Source organism: Phalacrocorax aristotelis, unplaced genomic scaffold (genome assembly GCF_949628215.1).
Source record: "Phalacrocorax aristotelis unplaced genomic scaffold, bGulAri2.1 scaffold_34, whole genome shotgun sequence".
NCBI classification, from domain to species: domain Eukaryota; kingdom Metazoa; phylum Chordata; class Aves; order Suliformes; family Phalacrocoracidae; genus Phalacrocorax; species Phalacrocorax aristotelis.
The window spans coordinates 970,037-996,451 of NW_027441361.1; the positions used below are offsets into that span (position 1 = coordinate 970,037).

Here is a 26,415-nt window from a genome sequence, read left to right on the forward strand (position 1 = left end):
CCTGGATTCCTAGGGTCACACACGCCTGTGCTGCCGCTGTTCACAGAAGTCACACACCTGCTTCCCGCATCCTTCTCTCCCTGCCTATTAACATTACAATTGTAGTATCAAACTACCAGCAATCAGGCTTTCACTAATAACTCATGGTCTAGTCTGGGTTTAAACCAAGTTCAAGAGCAAGGCACACCACACCGATGGCTGCTGTGGGATAAGCCTGCTCTTGAACCACGCCGGGTGATGCACGGCCCAGGAGTGAGTGACCTGAACCAACAGGCACATCAGGAACCGCCACTTGCATTTTTCCCTCTGCCTCACGTATGGGTCACCCACAAAGCACAGTGCATAGGAAAACGCTTTTTATTTGAGGAACAGCTGTAATTCAGAAGGAACCGCAGAACATTTCTCTCCGAGCATCTCAAAGGCACTCATTATCGTGACTGCTTTGGTGAGAACAGCATTCCTGCGATGGAAACCTGCAAGTTTTGCACAGAAGACAAAAGTACCAACAACATAAGAAACAAATGCTATCTTACTACGAGAAATTCTATTCTTTCATTGCATTTTCCGACTGGCCTAGGCTAAGAGGTTACAAGCATTGCCTAACAACTCACAAGAGACTATGGGTTGGCTCCTGCCTGGAGCTTGCTTCTTCCCCACCAGAAGCTATTTATGGTTGGTTACATGGGAAGGGATGAATTGCAGCAAATAAATGGAGTGTGCTGACAACCCTGAGAGTCATCTTCCATGAGAAGAAGTTCTGATGGGGGATTAAACTACTTTTAGTTATCTGCGGCCTTATTTGCACGCTGGGCATGTCCTTATAGTACGATCTGCCCAAGGTCTTGGTCTTTTCTCATGGCAAAAGGACAGTAGAGAAGGACAGTAACTGACCTTCATTGCCCTCAAGTCCAAATATACCAGAACTGAGGTTGATTTGGCCACACCACCTGTAGGAAAATCATCTGACAGCTACTGGCCTCTTTCCTGCTCTTTATCGTTCTGCCTATTTTTAAGTAAAAGAGGCAGAAACAAAGCAGAAAGGTGTCAGCAAGTGGGAAGAGATCACTATTTGATCACACAATCAAGTCTAGCAAGATGTGTACACCAATAGCTTGATGCTAATCATTGTTTTAGTTTCAGCTCTCTTAAATTCTCTAAACATATTTACCATAATATAAATATATGTATTTTGCATAACAAACATTATCATAGCAGAAAAACTCTCTCTCAACTGGGTTTCTGCTCATTTCCTACCCATAACTCTCTAAGTTTGGCCAACACACGACTGCTGAAAGGTGCCCTTGGATGCACATTTCCTGCATTAGCTGGCTTTGTTACTGTCGAGAATGGCTTTGGTCTTGCAGCTGTAAAGCACGAGGGAAAAACGATCAGCCTTGTGCAATCAGAGCGATGGTTAGTTGTGCGTTATATTCCCCCCCTAAAAATTACCTTCTCTTGGTCCGGACGAAGGCAGATGGTAAGGCTTGGCTCTCTCTACAGCCAGCTGCCTCTGACCTCTAGGAAGGGTCTTGCCGTGCTGGGCTGAGAGAGAATTTCTGGCAACTGCTCTCTGTCTCCAGCGAGGAGCACGATCATTCTGGTGAACAAAAAGCGTAAAGCAAGAAGTTTCACCCTGTATCTTTAGGCAAGTGGAAGGAAGACTAGAATAATAGCAGAACCTACAACTTTAAGGTAAAACCATGCCGGCACCCTGCAGAACCTCATTCTGACACACTTGTCAGCACCCACAAGTTTCACGTGGCTGACAAAACAGCAGCCTTTCCCTTGTTTTTCCTGAAACGCCACTGCCCCAGGTGACTGAATCTCCAGGGCAGCGGCGGGTTACGTTGGACAAGAGGAAGTAAGGATTAAAATGAGGAAGAGAAAGCTACCTACACACCCCTTCCCCCTGGATGGAAGCTTTCAAATGCAGGACCTCAACCTTCCAGAACCACCCCATAAGTTTGCTTCCCCGGAGAACTATGGTTCCGGAAAGCAGCACATGGATCACAGAACCACAACAGAAGTTCACATAACACAGAATTTGATATGGCTACTTTGAGATACAGAAGTTAGGTAAGAATTTTCTGTCCAAAAAGTGGTAAAACGAAAGCTGTGGAATTGCAGACCTCATGCTATAACTTGAGGAAATAATAAAAACATCAACCCATGATGCAAATGTTGCCTGTGGGTTGGCACCCAGAGCTGCGTGTGAGATACAGGAGATGACATACAACACACTCTTCATTCCACAGTAACCCAAACAACTTCCAATCATCCGAACCCTACATAACGTACGTCCCTGAATATCTGAATGGTAAGAGTGGCTGACAGGAGATACTTATTTAATCCTTAGACACAAACAAACTGTTCGAAGTGGAGTCAACAACAGCCTGGAACACAGAATTTCCAACTGCACGGGGTAGCTCTGGAGTAGTGACACATTCTGTTCAACTTTTAGGTTCAGCTGTAACGTAAGGTGCAGAGGCTTATTGCAAGTATTTCAAAGAAGGGTGTGATAAAGAAAGCAGGATTCTTACTGAGCGCTGTTAAACCGGTCAGTAACCCCTGAGAGAAACTGGCACACTTGGCAGGACTTTTACGCTTACCATGAGATGAACGTTCATCGCCTGGTTCAGCCGTGCTGCTGCCATACAGTTGGCACGCTGCAGTTGCCGGGCTAAAAGAATTTCATGAATCCGTAAAAATTTCTCCAAACACTTCTATGAGAAATAACACATTTTAAAACATATATGATGACCCTGCCTCTTCTCTTGGCAAAGAAGGGATTCAGATTTTCCTCTTGCCCACACTTACTTGTTCAGAGTCTGTGAAAGGCAGCCTCAGGAAGTCTCCCACTAGTCCCATCTCCCGACAGATGTCATACATGTCTTTTAATAGCTCTTCCTCCTTTAACTGAGCGGCGTCTTCCTGCAGCAGAGCCCAAGCCTCCGCCATGCACCTGTAGTTAATTTTTTGAGATGTAAAGGTGTATTAATAGTATAACTAAAAAGATGCCCCACAGTTATTGTGCTCAAAGTTTAAAGGAAATTTAGGGGATTGTGATTTCTAGTGTTTGTTCTCCACCTTTCACAGTATTTCAATGCCAAAATGGTGGCAGATATTTCTTTACCTATTGGACAACAGCACAGTGAGGAAAAGTCGCTCTTCACAACTGCTTGCGAATGGTGGCTTCATCACTTGCATGTATCTGAGGGCTCGCCCATGCTCTCCTTGGCACATGAGGGACCGAAGAATTCTCACGTGTTGCCACGACACAGGTTTGGTTGTAGCTGGGTGAAAGAGCAGGGCCAGGGAATTCTGCAGAAGGTGGAGATCAGGTTTACTAAGATCACAGAATCCCAGGTTGGAAGGGACCTCAGCAATCATCTAGCCCAACCTTTCTGGGAAGAGCCCAGTCTAGACAAGATGGCCCAGCACCCTGTCCAGACGACTCTTGACAGTGTCCAACGTGGCCAAGTCAACCACGTCCCTGGGGAGATTATTCCAACGGTGACTGTCCTCAGTGTGAAAAATTTCCCTCTGGTGGCCAGTCGGAATCTCCCCAAGAGCAACCTGTGTCCATCCCCCTTGTCCTCTCTATGGGACTCCGTGTAAAAAGGGAGTCTCCACCTTCTTTGTAGCTACCCCCTAAGTCCTGGTACACGGGGATGAGATCCCCTCTGAGCCTCCTTTTCTCAAGGCTGAACAAACCCAGCTCTCCCAGCCCATCCTCGTATGGCAGCTTCCCAGTCCTCTGATCATCCTGGTGGCCCCTCTCTGGGCCCCTTCCAGCCTGGCCACAGCCTGTTTGTATAGAGGGGATCAGACTGGACACACAAGCACACAACAAAACTGTTCAAAAGTTTCTTCAGTAAGGGTGAATGTCCCTGATACCGGACAGGTAAATATACATTCTTTACTATTTGCAGGAAAAAAAAATCAGTTAGCCATACAGAAAAAAACCAGAGTCTTTTAAAAGGAGTGATTCACACTCGGCTAGGGTAACCAAATCCCCATAGGCAAACATCACTTCTTATAAATACAAGTTATTCTCCCAGACAGGTTGTATTAAAATTGTGACAGGCAAAGAGCAACCCTCAGCATCAGAAGGAACATGAATTAGATTGAAGAGTCACTTTTGCGGTCTTCTGTCTCAAATCTTGCTGCCAGGATGGTCATTTGACTATTTAAAGTACCCAAACCACTGCTTTTGAGAAAGCGCTCGACTGCTCTGCTGAGAACAACCTGAACAGACGGCTTTGGCAATTCACATCTCAAGCATTATTAACGCTGACTTCTTCATTGTCTTAATCCATTTCCTCTCAACGTAATTAAAACCAAACTGCAGATCATCACGTATTGCTGAAGGTGCTGCTGAAGCAGGATTACAAAAGAAGCTTCCCATGTTTTATCACCTGTTATTAGCTAAGCACCAGGGTTTTAAAGTCATTTGCTAGATCATAGCCTTGCACTACAACGTATGCCTAACTAAACTGTCACATGCTTACTTCATAGTCCTTGTGGTCTAGAAGCCAAAATCCTTGGATAAGCTTAACAAGGCCCGAAGGGATGGCAAAGGCAGCTGCGAAGGAGTCGACGGAAGTTTCTGTTTTGTTCGGAAAGGAATGTATGATGTCTAGCAGCAAGTAAATTGTCTGATATCAAGTATCTAATTAAGGCTAATAAATTTGCAAGACCAACAATTTATCACATGAAATAATATTATTCCTATGATTAATATAATAGGAATAAATAATAAAAGGAAATAAGAATATATATCATAGTGGTAGGACGCAGAAAATACTCATGTATTAGTCTTGCCGTTTTATGCTGTTGCAACCTGAAGATAGTCAGGCCCTAACAACAAAATTGCATTCTGAATAAATAACCAGAAAGACAGACTCTCTGATTTCTCTAAGGCATTCAGAAAGGTTGCCTTTTGATATTTAAACAGTTCCGTTGGAAACTCAGGCTCCCTCTTTAGTCACTGCAGCCACCAGCTAGACATTCAAAACACGTGAACGGCCAATGCTTGATTATTAAAGCAAACAAATTCTACAGCTGGTTTTTCCCTCCTTTCCAGCGTATATAAAACAAGTGAAATTAGGGTGTCCTTACAGCACAGCTTAGCTCTGAATGATTAAAACTGGATTTAAACCAGTATGTGGATCACTCATCGGCAGTGTCACTTTCTCTTTCTGACAGCTGGTTTGGGGGGTCTATTCTCATCAGAGAGCTCCGGGGTGCAACAGCTTTAAAGCCCCTGCTCTCTAGGCTCCCCTCTCGGCTCAGGCAACAAACAACCAAAGCAACACAGTGTATTTCGGCAGCTTAAAAATTCAGTTTCTGCCCAATGGCTTTTCCCTTCTCTCTCTCTATTATTCTGTGTGCCTGCACTTGTAACAGCACAAAAGCAAGCCCTCTTAGCTGTGCTGGAAAATGGATGATTTCAGCAACATCAGGTCCTGGTAAACCGCTGTCAGAAATCCTTTTGCTCTGAAGCAGCACATTCTAGTGCAGCGCTTGAGGAAGCAGCTGTTTGCTACAGCTATGGGTGCTTCAAAAATGAAAAACAGTTTACATTTTGAGAAAATCTAGGGGAGCTTTCTACCTTTAACATTGCTTAGTAGACCTGTTTTCTCACATCAGAAAAGACACTGCAACAAAACATTTTAAAAATTCCTAAAAAATCCACAGTACAAAGAAATCAAACAATGCTTCTGTCTGCGACTTAATTCTTAACTACACGTGTTCATCCGCAGTGTGTTTGAAGCACAAATTAGAAAATGCATCGAACACGTAGGTGACAGACATTTCAGACCCCTGATGCGCGTATACTGGAGGTGTAACAGAAATAACTCCAAGGGATACGATTGCATGTTTGTGGCTTTCTTCAACACCTTCTAGCAAATAGAGCTCCAGCAGTGCCTGGAATGAAAAGGTAGAAGCTTTTTAAAACTCCTCTCTTTGAGAAATCATTGGCTTTGGGGGAGGGCTGGGCTGGGGCTGGGGTTTGTTGTGGCTGTTGTTGTTGCCTTCAGCGAACACAACACTCACCCGTAAACTAGGAGGTGGGTATTTCCCCGTTCCTCCTTCATCTCTCTGCCACAACTTCTCAACTCGGTCTCCTAACTGGGAAACCATCCCATCGACCATCAGGCAGTCAGAGTCCCATTTTCTTCTGGAACAAAACCTAGCGAGGATTTGCACAGAGGAAAACACTAATTCCAGCTTCTCGGTGTCACAGATTTCCTCCAGCCAAAACAAACCCAGCTAAAGCTCCCACGACTCCAAGAAAGGAACAAACAGACAAAGGCATGATCGTGACTTGAAATAGACTGGAAAGAAATTTTGGAGTCAGGTGAAAGGTGCTCATTAGATCCTAGTGAATTATTAAAGGAGCTCCAAATAGGAATCCAAAAAGCTCCCTTATTAAGGGGAAAGTTGCAGCGACCTTTTAGTTTTCAGGTTTTCTTTTGTGCCGCATTACTTGTAATACAAGGGCAGTGTGAGCAAAGCTAACCCAAACCCCACGCCTCCAGTGGGAGCGTTCCCACACACAGCGGTGAGACCACAGCACGGAAATGTCAGCCTTTGGTCTCAGCACCTCGCTTTTGTTACTGAAAAACAGTCACGGTCACAAAGCTGAGCCCACAGCTGAATTCTGGTATCACCTGAAGCAGCACGTTTGTGCCTCTGCACATGCCATCACAGTGACGGAGGGCTGGCCTGTTAAACACGGCATTGCTCAGAAGCCCATCGCAGGCTCCTGCGGGCTGCGACGCCAGCCTTTCATTTCCCGAGGAGGACGAGCAGAAGCAGCACGCTGGAGGTGGTGCTTCTAAGGAGCCCGTGAGCCTGTACGAGAGTTACCTGAGAAGGACGCGCAGGAAGAGGAGCTTGAAAGCCAACGCCTGACATAGAGCAGCTTCCACCTGGGCTCCTCCTGCTGCACCTTGTTCACAGTGCCACAGCCACGGCTACTTGAGGACTTTCTTTAGGTTACAGAACAGTTGCCAAAGAAAAATCTGTTCTCACCTAACCCAAGGCACATCACCATTATGCTCGTGAGCCAGCCCAGGAAAGGCAGTTCCCGTGAGGAAGGCACTTTTATCCAGTAGCCAGGAGCGCGCTGGCTGTGCCAGCTGCATGTGACTCTGCCCATCTCCTTCAATGACACCGCGGTGCTTGGGAGTAGGAGATTTGGGCCAATCCCCTTATCGCCATCTATCACTGGTCATTGAGAGAGATTATTTTTGCTTTGTTTTTTGGTTTTTTTTTTCTAAAACATGCTTTCTTCTGTGTCCAGAACAATTGCTCTGCAAAGGCCGTGCCTGGCTGACCTGGCCGTGACTGATCCTGTCCTCACCACACGACCTTTTCCAGTGGTAACAAATGACACAGAATTGCCAATGAATTACGTGCACGTCAAAACAATGATGACACCAACAAAGGGCACTAAGCAGAGGTATATATCAACATTTCAACACAGGAAAGGAACCTCTCTGTTCAGCAGGACACACGCATCACTCCAGTCAAGAGTGTTGCCAGCAAACGCATGAAGCATAGCAAATACAGCTGCTGATGGAAAAGCCACTTGCTGCCGCTTCTGAATTTGCAGCGGAACTGCTCTAGAGCTTTCCTGCACGTCCTACCTTGATAAACACTCCAGTTTCTGTCGATGACCAGCGTAGTAGCTCCGAATCAGAGGATAATTGTAGAAAGGTCTAGAGAAACGCATCTCATCACCTACAGGCAATAAATAAGAAGTAAGTTAAAGAAGTCATATCACATTTTCAACCTACAGTTTTTGACTAAAAAGACAGAAGAACACACAAGCTGAGCATCAAAAGCACAGGCCAGCCTCCGACTTTGAAAGAAGCCCATCCTCCTTCTGCCTTTGCTAAAAGAGACCTACGACACAGGAGTCAATTCCTCCTTGTCCTAAGTGCCATTTCAAGCTTACAGGTGATGTAGCATCCAGAACATGTAGTGTCAGCTGAAGTTCACTCTAAAAAAAAAACCCCAGTTCTCAAAGGGAATGGGTTTTTAAACATGTCATGTGAACATGCGTAAGACAGTTAAGGCTGACAATAGGGTTTATAACCCATCCAAATGGTGAACTATTTCCAAGGTGTATTTTTTCCTCAAACAATCCGTAAAAAGTTCAAAACACGCACGTCAGGCTTTTACTGTAAAATCAAGCATTCCCGTGTTGGTGCTTTAGGAGTTACTTGTTTACAATCCCAAGGATTTCAAGCTGTGGGCACGAGCAACTCCTTCACTCAGAGGCTTAGTGCTGTTTCTGAGAAACACCCCGGAAAGAAACTGCTTCCGTCATTCTACACGACGGAGTTGCAAAAACAGTGAAATCTCAATTTCAGCAGCAGAACTTCAGCATCTGCTGTCACTGAACCGGCACGACTTGGTATTGATGAAGCCTTGACAAAACCACGGGGAAGCACGTGTTCATAGGAAGCACTGACTGCTACAGATGCGTGACAGTTTAGGCTTACCTGAGCCCTCTGGCAGGAGACGGGACCCACAGAACCAGAGGACCACTCGTGCATACAAAGCTGCGAGGCTGGTCACCGCCAGCTTGTTTGTCAAGTCTGCAAAACATGAAAAGAAGCTTAAGAGGACTGTTGGTGTGCAATTTCTTTTGTTTTTTTATAAAAGTCCCCTCATTGCACTAAAGAGAAAGTAGAAAAATAACACGGTAGGAATCTTTGCCTGTGCATTTTTCACTCCGTATCACTTCCTTAACTGAAGAAAAAGCCCACAATCACAAGCAACCCCTACAAAGAAGAAGATTCATTAAAGGTTTAATAAAAAAAAGTGAAGTCGGAACTACTAAATCCACTCATGGATAAGGCACCTGTTCTTCACGTAGCAGAGAGGTTTACTCTAGCAAAGGGATTTTCTCTTTTCTCCTCAATATGCCAGGAACAAGTTCTAATAGAAACAGCTACAGAAACTCATGCAACTCACTTCACATGTTACTCATTTAGGCTTCCTCTCTGATTTTAGTAATTTCCAGCCCAATATTTGCATGCAATTACGCACTGCTAGCTGACAATCAAAGGGAGTATTTGTCACAGTGCCACATCCCGTTGCTGTAATTTCAAGCCGGGTGCTTGCACAGCTCCTTGCTGAACGCAGCCTCCCCACCCACTCGCACGAGCTCCCCAACAAACTCGTGCCCTGAACTCAACGCGCGTTAAGTGGCAGCCCCAACCCCTCCCATTTAAGCCCCTTCTCCCCGCTACATTTGACTTTCTGCCAAACAGCAAAACCAACAACAGCTCCTCTTTCCACAATTACAGCCCCAGCATCGTTCCAAATCTTCATAAGACACACCAGAGAGTTAGAAATACTGTGACAAACCTTTTCCAGCGAGCTCTTGTGCCTCTGTTAGAAAACAGTTTAAGACTCTGCTAAGGTTGCTCAAAAGCAACTGGCGGTGCTGCAGAGCCTGTAACCTCTGCGGGTCAGTGGAGCTGCAGGAGCCGTCAAACAGCGCAACACCTTTTCAAGAACAAGTATGAAATCGTTAGCCTACAGAGCCATTTCAGAGTTTCAAAGTGCACTTCCAGATCTGCGGGCAAGACCATCTACCAGCAGATCACTGAATAAGCTCAACTGGAAAGACTGATTCTAGGTTTGCAGCATGGCTGCACTAGTACTCACAGATTTGCTCAAATGCACCTTTTGTATAGATCACTCTGCTCCACGTCCAGTCAAGGGCCAACTGTAAATTAGCAGCAGAACTTGGCTGCTCTTTAAAAAGAGAGAACAAAAAAGAAATGAATCAAGAATTCCAAACGAAGAAACCATGCAACATAAAAACCACATAACAAGTCTTACCTTTAGATGTCCAAAGCTTAATGCAGCCAGTCAGAAGCCCTACAGAACCTGTCTGGGCAGCAGCTGACAAGACCGCCTCTAACTGCTCCTCCTAAAAGTAACAGGCGAAATCAAAGGAGAATCCTACCTGCTTTCAACATCCAAACCACCAACAGTAAGTGCTTGTTTCTAACTCTACACTCACTCAGGCATCACAGGCTGGGCTGCTTGTTGCTTTGAGGAGCACATGGAATTTTTCCCCTGACACGACAACTTCCCAAAGGCTAATTCTAATCTTTATTTGCATGCCTCTGCATTATCCTCTCAGTTTACTGCGTTCCAATTAACTATTCCCAGCAACGTGCCCTGCTTATACCCATGGCACATGGGGTGCAGAGAAGTTTGCCATCAGGAATGCGCGAAGGGGCCAGAACAAACAGAACTCTGCAACATTTGCATGGAAGCAGTGAAGCCAAGGTCAAGCAGCTTTCCAGGCTATGAAGACATGAAGGAGTTACGACACCCCAAACATTAAGTTGTCATTTCCCAAAACGACAGAAAAGAAGTGAAACATTGATGTTCTAATAGGTTTCAGTTTTAGGTGCTTCAAACACTGTGTTCTAATGCCGTGGCAATCCTTCAGAAGGGCAAAGCACAGGCAGGCACAGACGTGCACTGTTAAGGAGTAGCTGAGTGCAGCTGGTGCTCTGATACTTCTTCCAGGTGAAATGATCATCGAAACATAGAATCATAGAATCCTTAAGGTTGGAAAAGCCCTCTAGGATCATTGAGTGCAACTGTCAACCCAACACTACCATGTCTCCTAAATCGTGCCCTCAAGTGCCACGTCTACATGTCTTTTCAATACCTCCAGGGATGGTGAGTCCCCCACCTCTCTGGGCAGCCTCTTCCAACGCCTGACCACCCTTGCAGTGAAGGCATTTTCCCTAATATCCAACCTAAACCTCCCCTGATGCAGCTTGAAGCCGTTTCCTCTCGTTCTATCGCTAGTGACCTGGGAGAAGAGACCAAGCCCCACCTCACAACAGCCTCCTGTCAGGCAGTTGCAGAGAGCGATAAGGTCTCCCCTCAGCCTCCTCTCCTCCAGGCCAAACAACCCCAGGTCCCTCAACTTCTCCTCATGAGACCTGTTCTCCAGACCCTTCCCCAGCTTTGGTGCCCTTCTTTGGACACGCGCCGGCAACTCTATGTCCTTCTTGTCCCGAGGGGCCCAAGACTGAGCCCTCAGCAAATTTTCCTTTTTAGGGCTTTTGCTTTTTGTTTGCTTGTTTCTTTGGCTTTTTAAGCACATTCAGAAGTATCTTTCCCTTCTAAATAAAATCATCACATTCAAAGCCATTTCTACACATTCGAATACACACATCAGATTTCCATCTTTTTCTGAAAACCAGCCTCAGACAAGGAAACACACCGAGTACAACTTACGGTGGCAAACAAAACCCCAAACCAAGCTTCTTGCCCCTAATTCTGAGATTTGTCTTACTCACATTCACAAGCAATTCCTGCTCAAATGCCTAACAAGCCTCTGAATGATCTAGTCTCAATTCAGCAAAGGGTGTGACAAATTTCTGCATTTCCCAATTATTTCCAACGTGGAGCTGACATCAGATCACCCAATCTGAATGGAAGAGCCTACATCAGGCTTGCAAAAGAGACAGCCTATGGGCCAGGCCAACCTGCCAAGACGTTCATGTTAGCTACCACACTGTGCACAAGTGCTCTTTGCCCCAGCGCACCCCCACAGATCTGGTGAGGAATCCAGTAGAGAGGAAGATGAGGGCAGGGAAAGCCTGCTCTCCCCTTCCTACTAAGTGCTCCTCTGCCTGATGACTCGCTCGCTCAGCATTTCGCTTGGAGCCTGCCTGGGTGAAGATGGGTTCTTCATCACAAAGGCTGCATCTCTCAGGGAAATCCTTCAGAGGAGAGAGAAAGGTTGGTGCCCTGCAAATGGGAAACCTCTGAAGGAGGGGGGTGAAGTCACTGCGGTGGGATAAAGCAGAGAGAAGGTGGTGGGTGTCACGAGCTAAAGGTGACTGAGGTGTTGCAGCAACAAGAGGGCAGTCCCAGAGGAGTCAATTGGGCACCTGTAGCACAAGGCAAAGGCTACAGAGGTGAAGATCTGCTTTGAGAGGCTGCAGCAAAGCCGACCGATGAAGGGAAAATACAGGGAAGTCATCGGGTAGAGCTGCCAACAGCAATTGTTTGCTGCAGCTCACTGCCTTGGAAGCAAATGATCAGGTATAGTCCCGCAAGCGGATGTTCGCAGCCACTCGCATCCGAGTGAGACACCCCCATCGTCAGGTCCTGCACGGAACCTAATGCTTTGAGAGACTGATGGGGGGGGAAGGTTGTTCTGAGGGAACGATGCTTCCTTTTCTCCGTTCTGTCCTCTTTTCCAAGGTAATCAGGGATCAAAACCTGAACTCAGGACCACGCAGGCAGTTACACTCATTGATGAGAGAGAAGGAACAGCTTTCCCCGACTTTCTCTTCCTGCTCCTAGAGCAGCGCTCTCTTCCTTTCTAGACATTCAGGCCCTGATTGTGCTTCAACGGGAGACAACGGTGGGTTTACACTCCCAAGAGGGGACCTCAAACATTACATTTGATAAAACTGGTAGGGTACAATTGCAGTTACGCGTGTGGATGGGCAGGAGGAGCATTAAATGGTCCCTGACACCGAAAGCAGCGCCATGGAAAGCTTAGGAAAGGTCCATCTCTTGACATTCTCCATAAAGATACAGTAAAAGCTCACCTCCTTCTGGAAGCTGCTGCACGTCATATGAACAACTCCAGAGCTCAGCAAGCACGTGCCATCTGCAGAGACAACGAACGTTGGACAACATTCCATACTCTCACCGTGATGGTAGCACCAGTTTGCATTTTTGTCACAGCAACCTCTGGAAAGGTACAACTGAGTACCCGTTCTCCTCATCACATCACTTACAGACTTTTTTAGAAAAATAATGGCTGAGTGTAGAGATTTTCCCTCCGGGGCTATCGAGGTGCTGCGCTTTGAGCTTCAGCCCAGAGTCATTTCATTTGATCACCAGCACCACCTCACGGGCTGCGTTACAGAAGCACCCAACCCCCAGACCCAGCCGCCTGTCAGGCAGGTGTCACAACAGCACACACTTGGTCAGTACAACGTCACCAGAGTTGGGTGGGTGGGGGGTTGGGGTGTTTCGGTTTGGTTGGGTTTTTGCGTGACAAACAATGAACAGGAGAACCAAGAAATGGCATTTGAGCTCGGTTTAAGCTTATCACTATTCAAAGCCGTGTAATACCTACCAAAATTATAGGTGCTTGGGTGAAAACACAGCTCAGGTTGTGGATAAGAAGGAGGAACTCTCCAGCTTAGGCTGCGCTCCTGCACCACAACATCCAGAAGGAGGTTTGGAGCAGTCGTGCTTGTTACAGCGTCCAGTGACCACAGTGCAAAATAGGGGCAGTCCTGAAGGGATTCTTCTGGCCTGAAAGAAAACAAGCGCAGAAGCTAAACGCCGACTTTCCAATGAATTATGGGGAGGGATACTGAAAACAGCTTCATAAAAACCTACCTTAGCGAGCCTGGCATTTGAGCCTGATACCAGCAGTCAAAGTCAAATACACCCAAATAAGTAGATGGTTTTCCCTGGCCGCGTGTATTCACTTGCCAGCTGAAGACTGAGACACTGGTGCCAGGAGATATGACTGGAAAAGACAAGACATTGATTCTTATTGGGAGAAAATACAATCTATCTGACATTTTCAAAACATCACTTTCTATTTTGGATTCATTCTGTTACGTCACTCATGAAACGCAACACTTGACTAAGAAGAATTTTAACAATGTACACCATAGCATCACCTCTGTGATAGGTTTCAGTCATGCTGCCCCCCTTTGCGAGTTCAACCTGTATCCGTCCTAAGACAAATCCAATACACAATTGTCAGGTAATCAAGTTTCCCATACAGTAAGAGTGCATCAAGATGGTTAGAAAAAAACAAAAACCAAAAACCAACCCACCACCCTAGGAAAACATACATTGCTGCTTTTAGAAAGCATACAAATTCTTGTCATATACACTTGATCACTCAGCTGGCATGATTAATTTCCAGATTCGACTCGATTACGAGTGTTACGAATAGCTCCTTTCCAGCACAGTCAGAATGAAAGAACACAATTATCACACAAAACAAACACCAAAACCCAACCCCAACAAACAGGAGATTGGAACAAAGAGTTTAACATCAAACATTGACCATGTTACACTCGGGTTCTCTCAAGAAGTGGCATGGTCTGCCGTCTCTGGGGAGAAGGCATTCTCCAGATGTGAGCAAAGTGGGGGGTGCATCCTTTACCCTGACAGAGCAGGGAACCAGGAGACAGGTCATTTGGCAAAATGGGTCTCTGTTCTCTGCTGAGTTCATCAGGGCTGCTCAGGGAGCCTCCCACGCTTTACTGTGTTTCATCGTGAGCTTCTGTGCCCTTTCAGTTGTGTGAGCCGCTGAAACTGCCTTTGAAGATGTCAATTAGTTTCATAAATCAGAAGCCAGCTGCATTTCTAACCTCAACCCACATCCAACAGAAGCTCATGTGGGCCTACAACTTGAATAGTTTCTGGATAAAAGCTAATGAGGAGCCATCAGAAAAATGACAAGCATTTTTCCATGCCTCAGACTTCATGAAAAGGGGACCGAAAGGGCCTTTTTTGTTGGTTTTGGTTTGGGTTTTTTGGTGGGTGCGTGTGTTGGTTGTTTTTGACAAGGTTTTAGAAGGCCCTCTCCTCAGAATCGTGACACAAGTGGAGAAAATCCAAAGGAGTTTTAATTAGATTTTGACACGCTGTTGTTAGAGGGTGGCACCCCAAAAGAGGTGGAAGCTGCCTCTTCAGGACTAAGTCAAAGCTAATAAACACAAATAGCCTAGAAAGTCATGCCAGTGTCGTCTTTGTAACAAGCAGACATAAGTTAAGGCCAGTAAGAAGAGAGGGAAGGGCATTCACACACCCAAACAAAAGGCTGTGGAAGTTATCACTGCAGCCGGCTCAGAGATGTGCTCAGAGCATCACTGGATGTGCAAACCCAGAGATGCACATCTCATTATTGCAAGGTAATGAAAGACACCAGAGGAGTTTTAACTGTCGGTCCGGACGAGGGAAGCCAGAAGCTATTGCTTTAAGAGCTTGTAGGTGTAGGAACCTATTAGACACAGAGAGGGCAAAGTGCACAGGCAGATCATAGACTCGTAGAATCATTTAGGTTGGAAAAGGCCCTTAAGATCATCGAGCCCAACTGTAAACCTCATACTGCCAAGTCCACCACTAAACCCTGTCCCAAAGCGCCACGTCTGCACGTCTTTTAACTCCCTCCAGGGATGGTGACGCCACCACTTCCCTGGGCAGCCTGTTCCACTGCTTCGCAACCCTTTCTGTGAAGAAATTTTTCCTAAGATCCCAACTAAATCTTGTGCTCTAGACCCTTCACCAGCTTCGCTGCCCTTCTTTGGACACACTCAGCACCTCAGTGTCTTTCTCGTAGTGAGGGGCCCAAAACTGAACACAGGATTCGAGGTGCAGCCTCACCACTGCCGAGTAGAGGGGGACGATCACTGCCCTACTCCTGCTGGCCACACTATCTCTCATACAAGCCAGGATGCTGGTGGCCTTCCTGGCCACCCTGGCACACTGCCGGCTCATCCAGGTGGTTGGGGAAGGTATCAAACAGATCTGGCCCCAACACCGAGCCCTGGGGAACAGCACTCCTGACCGGCCGCCAGCTGGATGCAGGTGCAGGCATAGGTTGGAAGAGGGGAAAAAAGAAAGTTGAGGGAACGCTCCTAAGCAATGGAGGGGATGATCTTACTGTTCAAAGACGAGAGCTGGAGGAATAAAATGACTGACAGGCGTTATAGAGGTGACCCCACCATACATCGCTACAGCATGTCAGCAAGCATTGAAGGGAAAAATAGGGTTTATTTTAACAAGTCCCACAGAATTTCAGCACCCAGTTTTTCCTTTGAAATAAGCCCAAGAAGTTAGTCTATACAGAGACTTAAGACTTTCAGGCTGTGGGTATGGAACAGCATTCATTGCTTGGATGCCAAAACCAATTAGTTTAGAAAAACCAAACAGGGACATCAGGAACAAACCTTCATCAACGCTGCCTTCTCTGGCTGCGCGGTTGGGAAAGGTTTCTATAGCCTGACAGCTGAGTAGTTTGGCCTTGCTGCTCTGCCCTCGCAAGGGAAAGGCTCCGCCCGTCAGATCCAACCTGTACTTTTCAACACAGGATGCCAAACGCTGCGGAAAAAATCACAGGAGAGAGAAGGGTCATTCTGAGAGAAAAGCAGACATTACACCTCAGTAGGAAAGAATGTCTATGTCTACTAGAACCTGCATATTGTACTGTATCTCTCCCAGGCGCTTAATCTGATGGCAAAGAGAAACTACAGCTGACACGCAAGAGAACAGAGTGTCAAACCGTAACGGGTAAGTTTGGCCGTAAAAGCTTTGCACATTTTCAAAACTGAGCATTTCCCTCACAATATTGGTTCTAAATGTGTTTTGCAGAATTCCCTGCACCATCCCGGTTTCTTCACAAACCTACATATTTAGCTACAAAGGGAGATCTGAAATAATGCCATACATAGGCATGCAAAGCGCTTTGCTCCATGACTTGATCACAGAACTGATGAAGTTAGAGGAGTCACGGCCTTCCAGCAGCCAAAGCTCTCTTGCGAGGCATTATCTATAGGCACACACCGCTAGAGTGAAAGCCCATCCCTCGGGAGTAGCCATGAGAACTTCTTACTGAGTCACACTCTTCTCTCAAACCACGTCAGCTCCTGCCAGCTCCTCCTCTCACCTCCTCAGGGACTGATGGGTGAAATATGCCTCCCTTCCTTCACCAAGTGCAGCCAACAGCAAAACAACCCGGCGGACATGGCATGCACGTGGGCAAGGCGTTTAGGATCACAAATCCCTACAGAGTCAGCAAACTACTTTGAGACCTATAGAAACTCCAGCAGGATTGTGTGGAACCTCTGAGACCACCATTTGCTAAGCAAGCATTGACTGAAATACTGTCTTTCCAAATACAGCACTTGGTCAAATGATCTACCCTACAACACATGGGCGTGTGGATTGTGGACAAAGAGCAGCTCTACAATTAAAAACCAACCAAACAAAACCAAAAACCAAGCAGCTAAAAGTCTCCAAAAACCTACCAGAAAATAAAAAAATTGATTGTACCTCATTCTACCCAAGTTTCCTAAAGTTTCAGAGCTCTAGAAGGAACTGGCATGAGCTGGCACGAGACAATCCATTCTCGTATGACCTGATATGTTACATTTAACTCACCTACTCTGAGAACAGGCAAGCTTTCTCTTAACCATTCTAGGAAATACTACTAATAAATATCAAGGCTGTAGAGCACAGATCCTCTCCTACTGCACCTCAACAGGAAAGACATGCTCTGAATTAAGATTACTTTCCCATCAAAAAGATTTTGCAAGGGTTTCAGGCATAACACTGAATAAAATTATACATTCTAAAAACGCGTCTTCTATCTGTTAGATAACAGAGAGGTAAGGCTACTTCATCTCTATTTTAAACACAACCTCTTTGGAGCCACTTCTAAAAATTTACATATACTTTTTTGACCAAATCAGACCACTCTTTACTGTATTTGCGTATTTTGCTGGCTTCAAGAGCAGAGTTCATAGGTAACGCAGCCAAAAAGTAGAAAGAGTTCTCTTTAGAGCTACTAAGTTTCAGGACCAGCACCGAAGAGACCCTGCAGGTGAGCATCATGTGAAGTCCTGCTGACAGAGCTCAAAGGGAAAGCAAGAATTTAAACCTGAAGACCGGAACAGAATAAAGCTGTACGCCCGTGTTTTAAGGAAGGGAGACGGACAGAACCTTATTCAACTCTGCAGTTTGGTTAAACAGAGCTACTCAAAGCCCTGTCTTCTCTTCCTACATGCCATTCAGTTGGTGTTTAAATGAAGAATCATTTTATTTGTAAAAGCTGCTGCCTCTTCAGGAACTGAATTTATACGGGCTCTTTGCAGACGGCTCTGGCTGGAACACACGACACGGCGGTATGAAATTGTACGACTTCTTTTCAAAAAGTATGGACAAAGGCCGTGCCCAGGAAGACTCAGCAAAAGATTCTTTCTTTTTAAGTCATCTCTGAATTGTCATGGTCAATATTCCCCCTGCCAACTTCACTGATACTCCCTTAGGGAAAAGGACTCTTTCCAGCCTTTCACGGACGTGCACGTCTTACCTCGTACATGACTTGTCCTGAAGCCAAGCGCCTCCTGTCTGCGAACGCTAACTGCAACAGATGTAAACTCACGGCATCGCCTTCACTGGAAAAGGTATAAATGATGACATTTGGTTACAAAGCTGCTTTATAGTCCTCGTTACCCTTTCCTTAGATCTAGGCTGAGGTTTCCTTAATAGCATTGTCTGGCTCAAAAGAAAAACAGCCCTTCCCAAAACCTGAGAATTGGTCACATTTAGCCACCAAACCACAAAGGAGGAAATTTGGACACTAACAGCTTCTGGGGCAAAGGCTACCCATACAATCTGGAAGCTTCAAGGTGTTCTATGGAATAAAAATGGTTGGGAACAGTTCTTTGCATTGAAGAGCTCGCAATCAAAACTGCTTTACAGTCAAACTGAAAAAGATTGCCACTCCATGAGCAGCCGAGCTGAGTAAATAGCTTGCTGATGCGGAAGGGGGCAGATCTTTCTCCCCTTCCCTTCCCACCAAAGCTCCAGTCCCTCCCCTGCACACACGGCACCTTCCACACCCTCGTTTCAGTCATTAGCCCAGCAGGAAACCACCGACTTGGCTGCTGAACACCTTCCCTGCCAGCCGAGCTGAGCTGGCTCACCAAGGCTCAGGCTGGCACCAGGGAACCGGCCATGCTGTCACCTCCTCCTTTAGGGGCAGCAGGCTGGTGGATCCGCACCTTTAGTGCTCTGGAGCTGCAGCCTCCACTGCGCTCCGTGGTATCTTAACACCACGGTGTGAATATCAAGCAAACCATGAAGCAGTCATCAGGAAACAAAGGAAGCCATTTAAGAATGCCAGCACAGAAATAGAGCCACTGTCGCTTTGCTGCCTTTCAGCAGGGAGGAACTAGTAGGTCCCTCTTCATCCCTGTTACATCCTGTACAAATCGCACCGTCAGCTCCTTCCATACCGGAGAGAATCTCCTGCACGGCTAATTCAACAAAACAAATACATGTGGGTGAACTCTAGGTGAACAAATACTCAAAAAAAAAAGAAAAATCAGTGGCCGATAGTAAGCTTTTATTCACCTTTCTTGCGTCGACTGAACAGCCCACAAGTAGCAACAGTTGCGAGGATCATGCTCAGGCTCTTGAAAAGTAACGGCGCAGACAGGAATCCTTCCTCCTTCAAGCTGACAGTGGTGCCTGCAGGGTTAAAAAAAAAAGAAAGCAGGTGAGCCTGGTGGCCCTGCCTGTTTGTAGAAGGGGAGAAGCATCTTCTGAGCAAAGAGCCCCTGATGTGCTTCTCCTCAAGGCACAGAAGGTCACACTCCCATCTCAAACAAGGGAGTCACGGGAGCGACTGCTTTTGATGCAACAGCCACGAGGTGAGGAAATTACTGTCCATCACGGGCAATAACCTGGCTTTATCTCCTCCTCTGCCTGCGGAGCAGGAACATGAAAGATTCCTTCAGCTGCCAGGCAAAAGATTCTTCCTACTCTTGTCGCCTGCTTCAATATTGAACTGAAAATGCAGCCTCTCTTCTGCACAAGCTGAAAACAGCGCCAAACACCAGTAGTGTCTTGTTTCTTTACTTGGACTATCTAAAGCGTTTCTCCTCCAGACTTCTGAACCTTCTTTGCACCTTCACAATCTATTCTTGCCACCTCACTATCCCTCCACTCTCTATTCATGCCGCCAATAGTTCCCGGTGAGTCACTGCAGATTTGCTTAAGTGAATCCCGATCTGAATTGGGTCAGATATTCCAGGGGGGATTGCTCTTTGGCAGAGCTGAAATCATCTCCCTAATTTCTCTGTTGCTTATCCCTTGACACGACCCTTATTCCACCTCCAAGTGTTCCAAGCAGACTTTCATTCCCATGCATCGCTGCCTTGGAATGGGTCAGTCCCCTCTTTTGGTCGAGGCTGAAATGTGGGAGAGAATGTCTTTTCAGCCACAGATCAGCTCTTGATCCTTCATGTCTCACTCCTTTCAACCTGGACGCTTTAAAGAATATTATCACCACAATCCCATCATTAACATACTTCAGCCTTTCAATGGGTGCCCTCATTGCAGGAGCTGGTTCTGAGAAATAATGTCTACAATCTCTTTCATTGAAACACACACATTTCCTGCTGTCACTGAATACTGCTGGTGGAACAAACTGCCTTATGGAAAGCAGCTCTCTCACGCCCTAACTGCTTGACAGAACCCAGAGAAGGGAGCTTTCCGCAGTTCCTCAGCCCACAGGCACAATAAGGAGAACAATCCCAGCCCGCTGGGGAGAAGGCGGCCCACTGAATCCAGGTATGGCTCAATGGTTACTTCAGAAGGGGATTCCTAAACACTCCAAGATTACACTCCACATTTCCCTCCCTGAAAAAGGGCTCTTTAAATTAACAGACTTCCTCCTCAAGCAGAGCCTTGAGAGCCCTGCACCTCCAGGCGTGACCAAGTGCAAAGGCCGACTTACTCCCGCTGCAGAGTTTTCATATTCCACAGTGACAGGGAGCCATCGGAAAAACCCACGGCGAGCTGGTTGCTTCTGCTGATGTAGCACAGGGTCGATATTGCTGTTCCTGAAGAACACTGTAACTGAAGGCAGAGATGTCTCCCTGCTCTGGTCACGGTTGCTCTTCCTTGTGAAACGCCAGCAGCAGCTCTAGTGACAACTGCTAGACCTGCACGCACAAAACCACACAATAAAGGAATGCGTTATGCCATTCAGGTTGCATTTGAAACACTGACGTGACAACATGTATGATCTAATTGTACCACCCCCGGCAAAATACCCATTGATGCAATACTTTGTCTGCTCTTCCCATTTTGTACGCATTCAGAGCACATAGGAACTCTCTGACTGGACAGGTATCCTCGCTCCTATTTCAAAACCAGGTGAAAGCGAAACCTCCATAGACAAATTCTTCCTGGGCTCTGCACATCAGGAGTTTGGGCCTCATGGTGAAGCTACTTGAAGTGACACCAGCTCCCGAGGCCACTCTTGTAAGAGCAAAAACAGCGTATGCAATCCGAGTACACCAAGTACAGGTTCCGTTTGGTCAAATGCAGGGATTTTGGTAAGGCATATTTACTTTAAAAAACAAGCCTAAACTTTGCCCCAAGTCAATGAACAGAAGCAGAAGAACATTCCCAGGAAATAGGGCACGTCCGACACACCTTCCTGTCAGGCAGCTGCACCGACTCGGATGGTCAAATTCCTACCCCTCACTGGCGAGAGTCACCGTGACAGAGGGACCCTGGTGGGAGGGGGTATTTGTAACCTTAGGAGGAGTATGAAGCCACTCCCATTTTTAATCCATTCAGGACTAGACGATGTCAAACCGCCACCTGTAATCAGCAGCCATACACGTCTGCACAGCAGTAGCTTCAAAGTGGGATGCGTGTTGTTGATTTAAAAGACACAAGTTTTCTTACTTTTCCGTTCAAGTTTAGAAACCGCAAGCTCACCCGATGGTTCATTCTCCCTCTGACTGCAAGAGAGATCATCCAAACCAAGGTCCACCACAAGCAGATGACCAACATCTGTCGCCACCGCTGCCACGCCACAAAACCCTTGCAGAGCCTGGTGCAGGTGCCAAGGCCTCACGCTGGCTCCTCCGGGGTTGGTTATGGGCTCTACAGCAGTTACCTACAGGAAAACTACAAGTTAGTATTTAAGCTCTTTGACAAGCTAAATAGAAATCACTCAAAAGTGAAGCCAGAACCAGCCCATCAGAAGCAAGAAAGTAAATACAGGGTTGTAAGACTTAAAAACACAGCATTGATCCCAATTATATCCAGACAAAACAAACAAACAAACCAACCCCCAAAAATGTCCGGTACAAAAATCCGTTACTGCCTTCCGTTTACTGGGTTTCCTGCAGGGATTTCGCTGAGCTCACTCCAACTGCAATGGTGCAGTCTATTATCACAGCTTACCAAGTTCCATTTTCTACTTAGAAACCATTAACTCGAAGACAACACAGAAAATCCGTTAAATGCAAGAAACTTGACCGTATTTAAGGGACTGGAGTAAGAAAGACCAAACTCACTCTCGCTCTCCCACGGCCCCCAGCCCGTCAGCACTGGGATACAGCCCACGCCTTCTTTGCCAAACAGGTATTAGGGCAAATCTCGGCTCTCAGTCAGACGCGGCAGCGGCCAAGTTGCAGGGGAGACACACCGCTGCCACGGCAATGGAGTATTGTTACAGATAGTGGAAGGGAGATACCAGCTTAGGGAAAGTTACACCAGTCCTCATTTAGAATCAAAAGAGCAACCAGGGAAAGCAGAAAAGTTTTCAGTGCCGAAACAGCGGCAAAAAGCCCAGCAGCTGGTTCGCCAAAAGCCAGCTCCCGCTGAGGAGAAGCGCACGCTGCTCTGTAACACGCGGAGCCGCCTGCCAGCAGCTTTAGTACAAGGCCCTGATGAAGACAGACCTTTCAGCACCTGCAGCCCCTCCCGGGACAGCCCTGACTGCTCCAGCAGAGACACCAGCACGTGAGGGCTCCTGCACTAAGGCTCCACAACAAAAGAACACGGGCTGCCCTTCAGCCTCCTTGCATAATGTCACACAGTGACACCAGGGAGCTTTACATCAACACCAACCTGTTACACGACAATGGAACAGAGCAGTGAGCACCACAAGGATTCCTTTTTTTATATATATTGGTTTTTCTCCCCAGAGGTGGGGAAAAACTGACCAAACCTCCAAGCCCCAAAGTTCTCTCCTCTCCCGTATCAAGCACTTGCTGTGACTGCACTGCCTGGCAATCTGCTACAGAATTTACCTTTCCTTTGGGCCACAAGAATTCTACTCCTAGAAGTGCCCGCAGTAATTGAGACAACTTTATATTGTTTCACACTTCCTGGAAATCAGATGAAATCTCCAATCTTCTCAGCTACTCAAAGCACCACCAAAAGTGCGTTGATTATTCGAATTCTTGCTGCTCCAAGCCTTGATGACTCTCAGGAGGAAAGCAGAAACACTGCACATATCGTGCTGCAGAATCAGCCAAAGTTCCCGTGTTGCTGTTAACTTCTTTTTCTTTTAAGGTCTCGTTTTGTTGTTGTACAACTGGCCCCAAATCCACCTTTTCCACCTTTGCATACAGGTTCCCAGTTTTAACGCTTCAGTTTTCCCTGTAGAAGCTCCTGGAACTGCCTATTTTCCCACGGCACCAGGCACTCGCTTTGCACACTCTCCTACACTGCTGCCAGCTCATTCTGGGAACGAACGCAGAAATCCTGTCTCAGCTCCCTCACTCTGAAAGCTGCCCTTCTGCCTCACACAAACCAGGAAGAGTGGGGAAAATACCATTCCAGAGCTCTGAAACATGCAACCGTTATAAACCAATTTAATACCATTAATATTTTCAATTCAGGTTTGCTTTTACAAGTCTGAATGACTGCACGTCTATGTCAGCACACAGCTTGCCTTTCCATCTCAAACGCTGAGATTTATCAGGACGATCGGCAAACCCACACAGCGGAGCACCAACCCAGCTCAGCTCGTTAGAAATCACCACCACACAAACGCGCACTGCCAGCAATCACACTGTAGCGCTACAGACAAACAAACCCCGCCTGGATTCTAGCAAGTCAAACCCAATCACGCTCTGGAAAGCTGAGTAATACGGAAGTATTTATCTGTCGCAGATTCTAAGGTGGTAAAGATAGAGTGAGTCTTGATGTTCCATTACCTTAAGGTGACTCTTGTCTACATTCAGATAAGGAGCCGAGGGGAAAGGACGTCATTTGAGTTTATGGGTTAGAGAAGGCAGGGAAAATTAGCAACATTACACCAGAGTATCCCACCCGCACAAGCACCATATGCAATAAGCAGAGGTTCAAGGGCTTCAGGCTGAAAGTCGGTCTGTAACCACCTGCCAGGTAACGCAGTGAAGCCTGTTTTTTCCCATCCTAAGTCAACAGAAAAATGTGCTTTGCTCTAAAGTCACCTGCTTGCTAGTCCCAGACTCCTGGGAATGTGCCGAAGTCAGCTACAGCACAGCCATGGAAGTCTGAGATATTTTAAAGACAGTATTTCTGACATAATGAACCATTCAGGACATGTATGTTACCAACACTTGAAAGGCAGGGTGAGGACGAGGTCTTTGTCACTCTGGCTAAAAAAAAAGGTAGTTTTCAAGGCTTTTTTGTCAAAGTGGAGAATTAGGTAACTACGTGCTCTACTGTAAAACCAGAAAACTTGTTTGACTCTCTCAGCAAACTCAAAGGATAACGGTACCGTTAACCCCACGATTTCACATCAAGGTGCTCTCGACTGGACACTCTGCAGTGACAGTATGATGACACAATAGAGAAAATGGACGTCCTAGCAAAGAGACGCTCCAAAGCTGCTCCTGAAACAGCGTTATGCAGCACCTGACAACGTTTCCCCCATTAAAAAGGACCTACCCTTCCTGGCAGAACTACTGCTGTAACCACGCTTGATGTTCCAAGGTCGTACAGGCAGAGAACACTTCCCTCTGCTTCTCTCAAGCCAACCAGCAGCCCCGTTCCCGTCTGCCAGGAAACCTCCTTCACCACGCGGATGGTGGGAGGCTGCTCACGGGCTCCACTGAAACGGTGTGCAGAGAGCCGCTCTCCCGTCACAGCGCTCACGACCTCCAGCTGAGGGCCACACGCCAGCCAGGCCAGCCCATCTCTCCCTGGAAGAAGAGAAAAGGCTGGCTAAAGCAAACTCCCAAGAGAGGGTTGAAAACAACGGGAAAATCACAATCACTGCCCCTTTGCTTCAACAGAAGTACCTCACAGAGCAAGAGAGGCTTACCCAATTCCGGTCGATTATTGAAAATCACCCACTGAATCCTCAACCAATGCATCGTAAAATGAACCACCTTATTATTTTGCATTTGGACTTGTCATTCCTGCACTGAAGAGTTCTGGTTGTTTGGGATAAAGATTACAATAGATTGGTCTCTAGTCTTTATACCATATTCAGCTTGGTTTTGCTAGAAATCATCTAAATACATAGGAGAATACAACTCCTAAAGCATATACTTCAAATATGGCAAAATCTCAGCCAATTCTTTTCTAGTTTACTAACTTTGCTCGACACACGCCTACTTTGGGCAGGGATTTGGACTTCAACAAGGAATTACCTTAAAATGGGCACTGCGGGAGCCAATTTCAACTTTTACACACGCTGATCACAGAGAGAAGTTAGCACGTTTAGTTTCACTGAACTACTTCCAACACAAAGGGAGTATTAACTCAACTACTGCACTTACAGTCACACAGAGAGATCCTACATGGTCTTCACAGGCGCCCGGACACCCAGGCAGGCCCCCAGCGCTACCTTCAGATCACCGACAAAGTCAGCTACCTCATCTGCTCAGCCGCTCTCAGCAGCTCTCCCGGGACACTCCTCTGCGTCCCATTAAATACTCTGCAAACCTGGCTGCAGCGCCTAACAGGGCTTTCCTCTTCCTTCTGTTTTTAGTCAGGATAGGAAAGAAAAAGCAGGGGGGGTTGCCTCTCTAACACTGTGGAAGAACTAGTTCTGCATGGGATGTTATGATGGTACGAATAAATACAGCCCAAAACCACACCAGGACTTTTTTGAAAACTGCCTTTCCTTCAATTAGAAGTTGAGGAGGGCTCACGGACTTGCCCGTGTTATTTTAATAGCTCAAGACTGGCGCAGGCTGTTGTCCTTTCAAAGTTTAACTCTACTAATGTTTTAATGTTAACATTTTTCATCATTTTGTCATAGTTCATCCTTTCTGTTCTCTCAAAACCTGACGCGCCTGAGCAGCACCAACCTGACACAGCTGATACTGTGACCCCGTGCCTCAGGTCACCTCCAGGCAGTAACAACTTCACAGCAAGACCCAATTTCAAGGAAAAGGCTCACCTCTGGAAAACCGCCCACGCAGCACAGAACCTCGGGTGAGCTCATCTTCCCCAAGAGCCTGAATGGTCACCTCGGGAAACTGCAGCAGGCTGCTCGTTACCTGAGCCACGAGGTCTCGCATTCTTCACTGTGAATAGAGAAAAAAATGCAAAAAGAGGCTCCTGACAGCCATCGACATTTTTGAGATTGACAGAACTTTCATCCCTTTGCCGTGAATAATCTCCCGTCCACCTCCTGCGGCTCTTTTCCTTAACAAAAGGGCACTCAGGACAGGTTTGGATCTCACAGCAGAGCAAAAGGAGAATCCTTTGCTTTTCTGATGCCTACGAGATCACCAACAAAAAGGGACGCAGGGGTATTGACAGGATAAACAACACGGGGAAAAAGCCCAAGACACTGGAGTCAAGTCAAGCAAGGCGGCACGAGTCAGA

General features: G+C 46.6%; 1 protein-coding gene across 1 annotated transcript; it reads right to left on the reverse strand.

Annotated features, from left to right (window-relative positions):
- Positions 1 to 1,145: 1,145 nt before the first annotated feature.
- LOC142051430 (protein ELYS-like) lies at positions 1,146 to 26,105 on the reverse strand. Its single transcript, XM_075080564.1, has 24 exons — positions 25,985 to 26,105; positions 24,523 to 24,776; positions 21,571 to 21,751; positions 20,576 to 20,783; positions 19,189 to 19,305; positions 18,143 to 18,227; positions 16,002 to 16,152; positions 13,429 to 13,561; positions 13,160 to 13,341; positions 12,624 to 12,685; positions 9,871 to 9,961; positions 9,694 to 9,783; positions 9,387 to 9,531; positions 8,882 to 8,886; positions 8,520 to 8,615; positions 7,659 to 7,752; positions 6,061 to 6,184; positions 5,875 to 5,931; positions 4,512 to 4,658; positions 3,134 to 3,321; positions 2,818 to 2,962; positions 2,610 to 2,723; positions 1,450 to 1,597; positions 1,146 to 1,364 (listed from the first exon to the last, which is right to left on the reverse strand). The coding sequence occupies exons 1-24, from the start codon at positions 26,103 to 26,105 to the stop codon at positions 1,228 to 1,230; spliced, it is 3,075 nt and encodes a 1,024-aa protein (XP_074936665.1). The 3' UTR covers positions 1,146 to 1,227.
- Between the last annotated feature and the right edge of the window lie 310 nt (positions 26,106 to 26,415).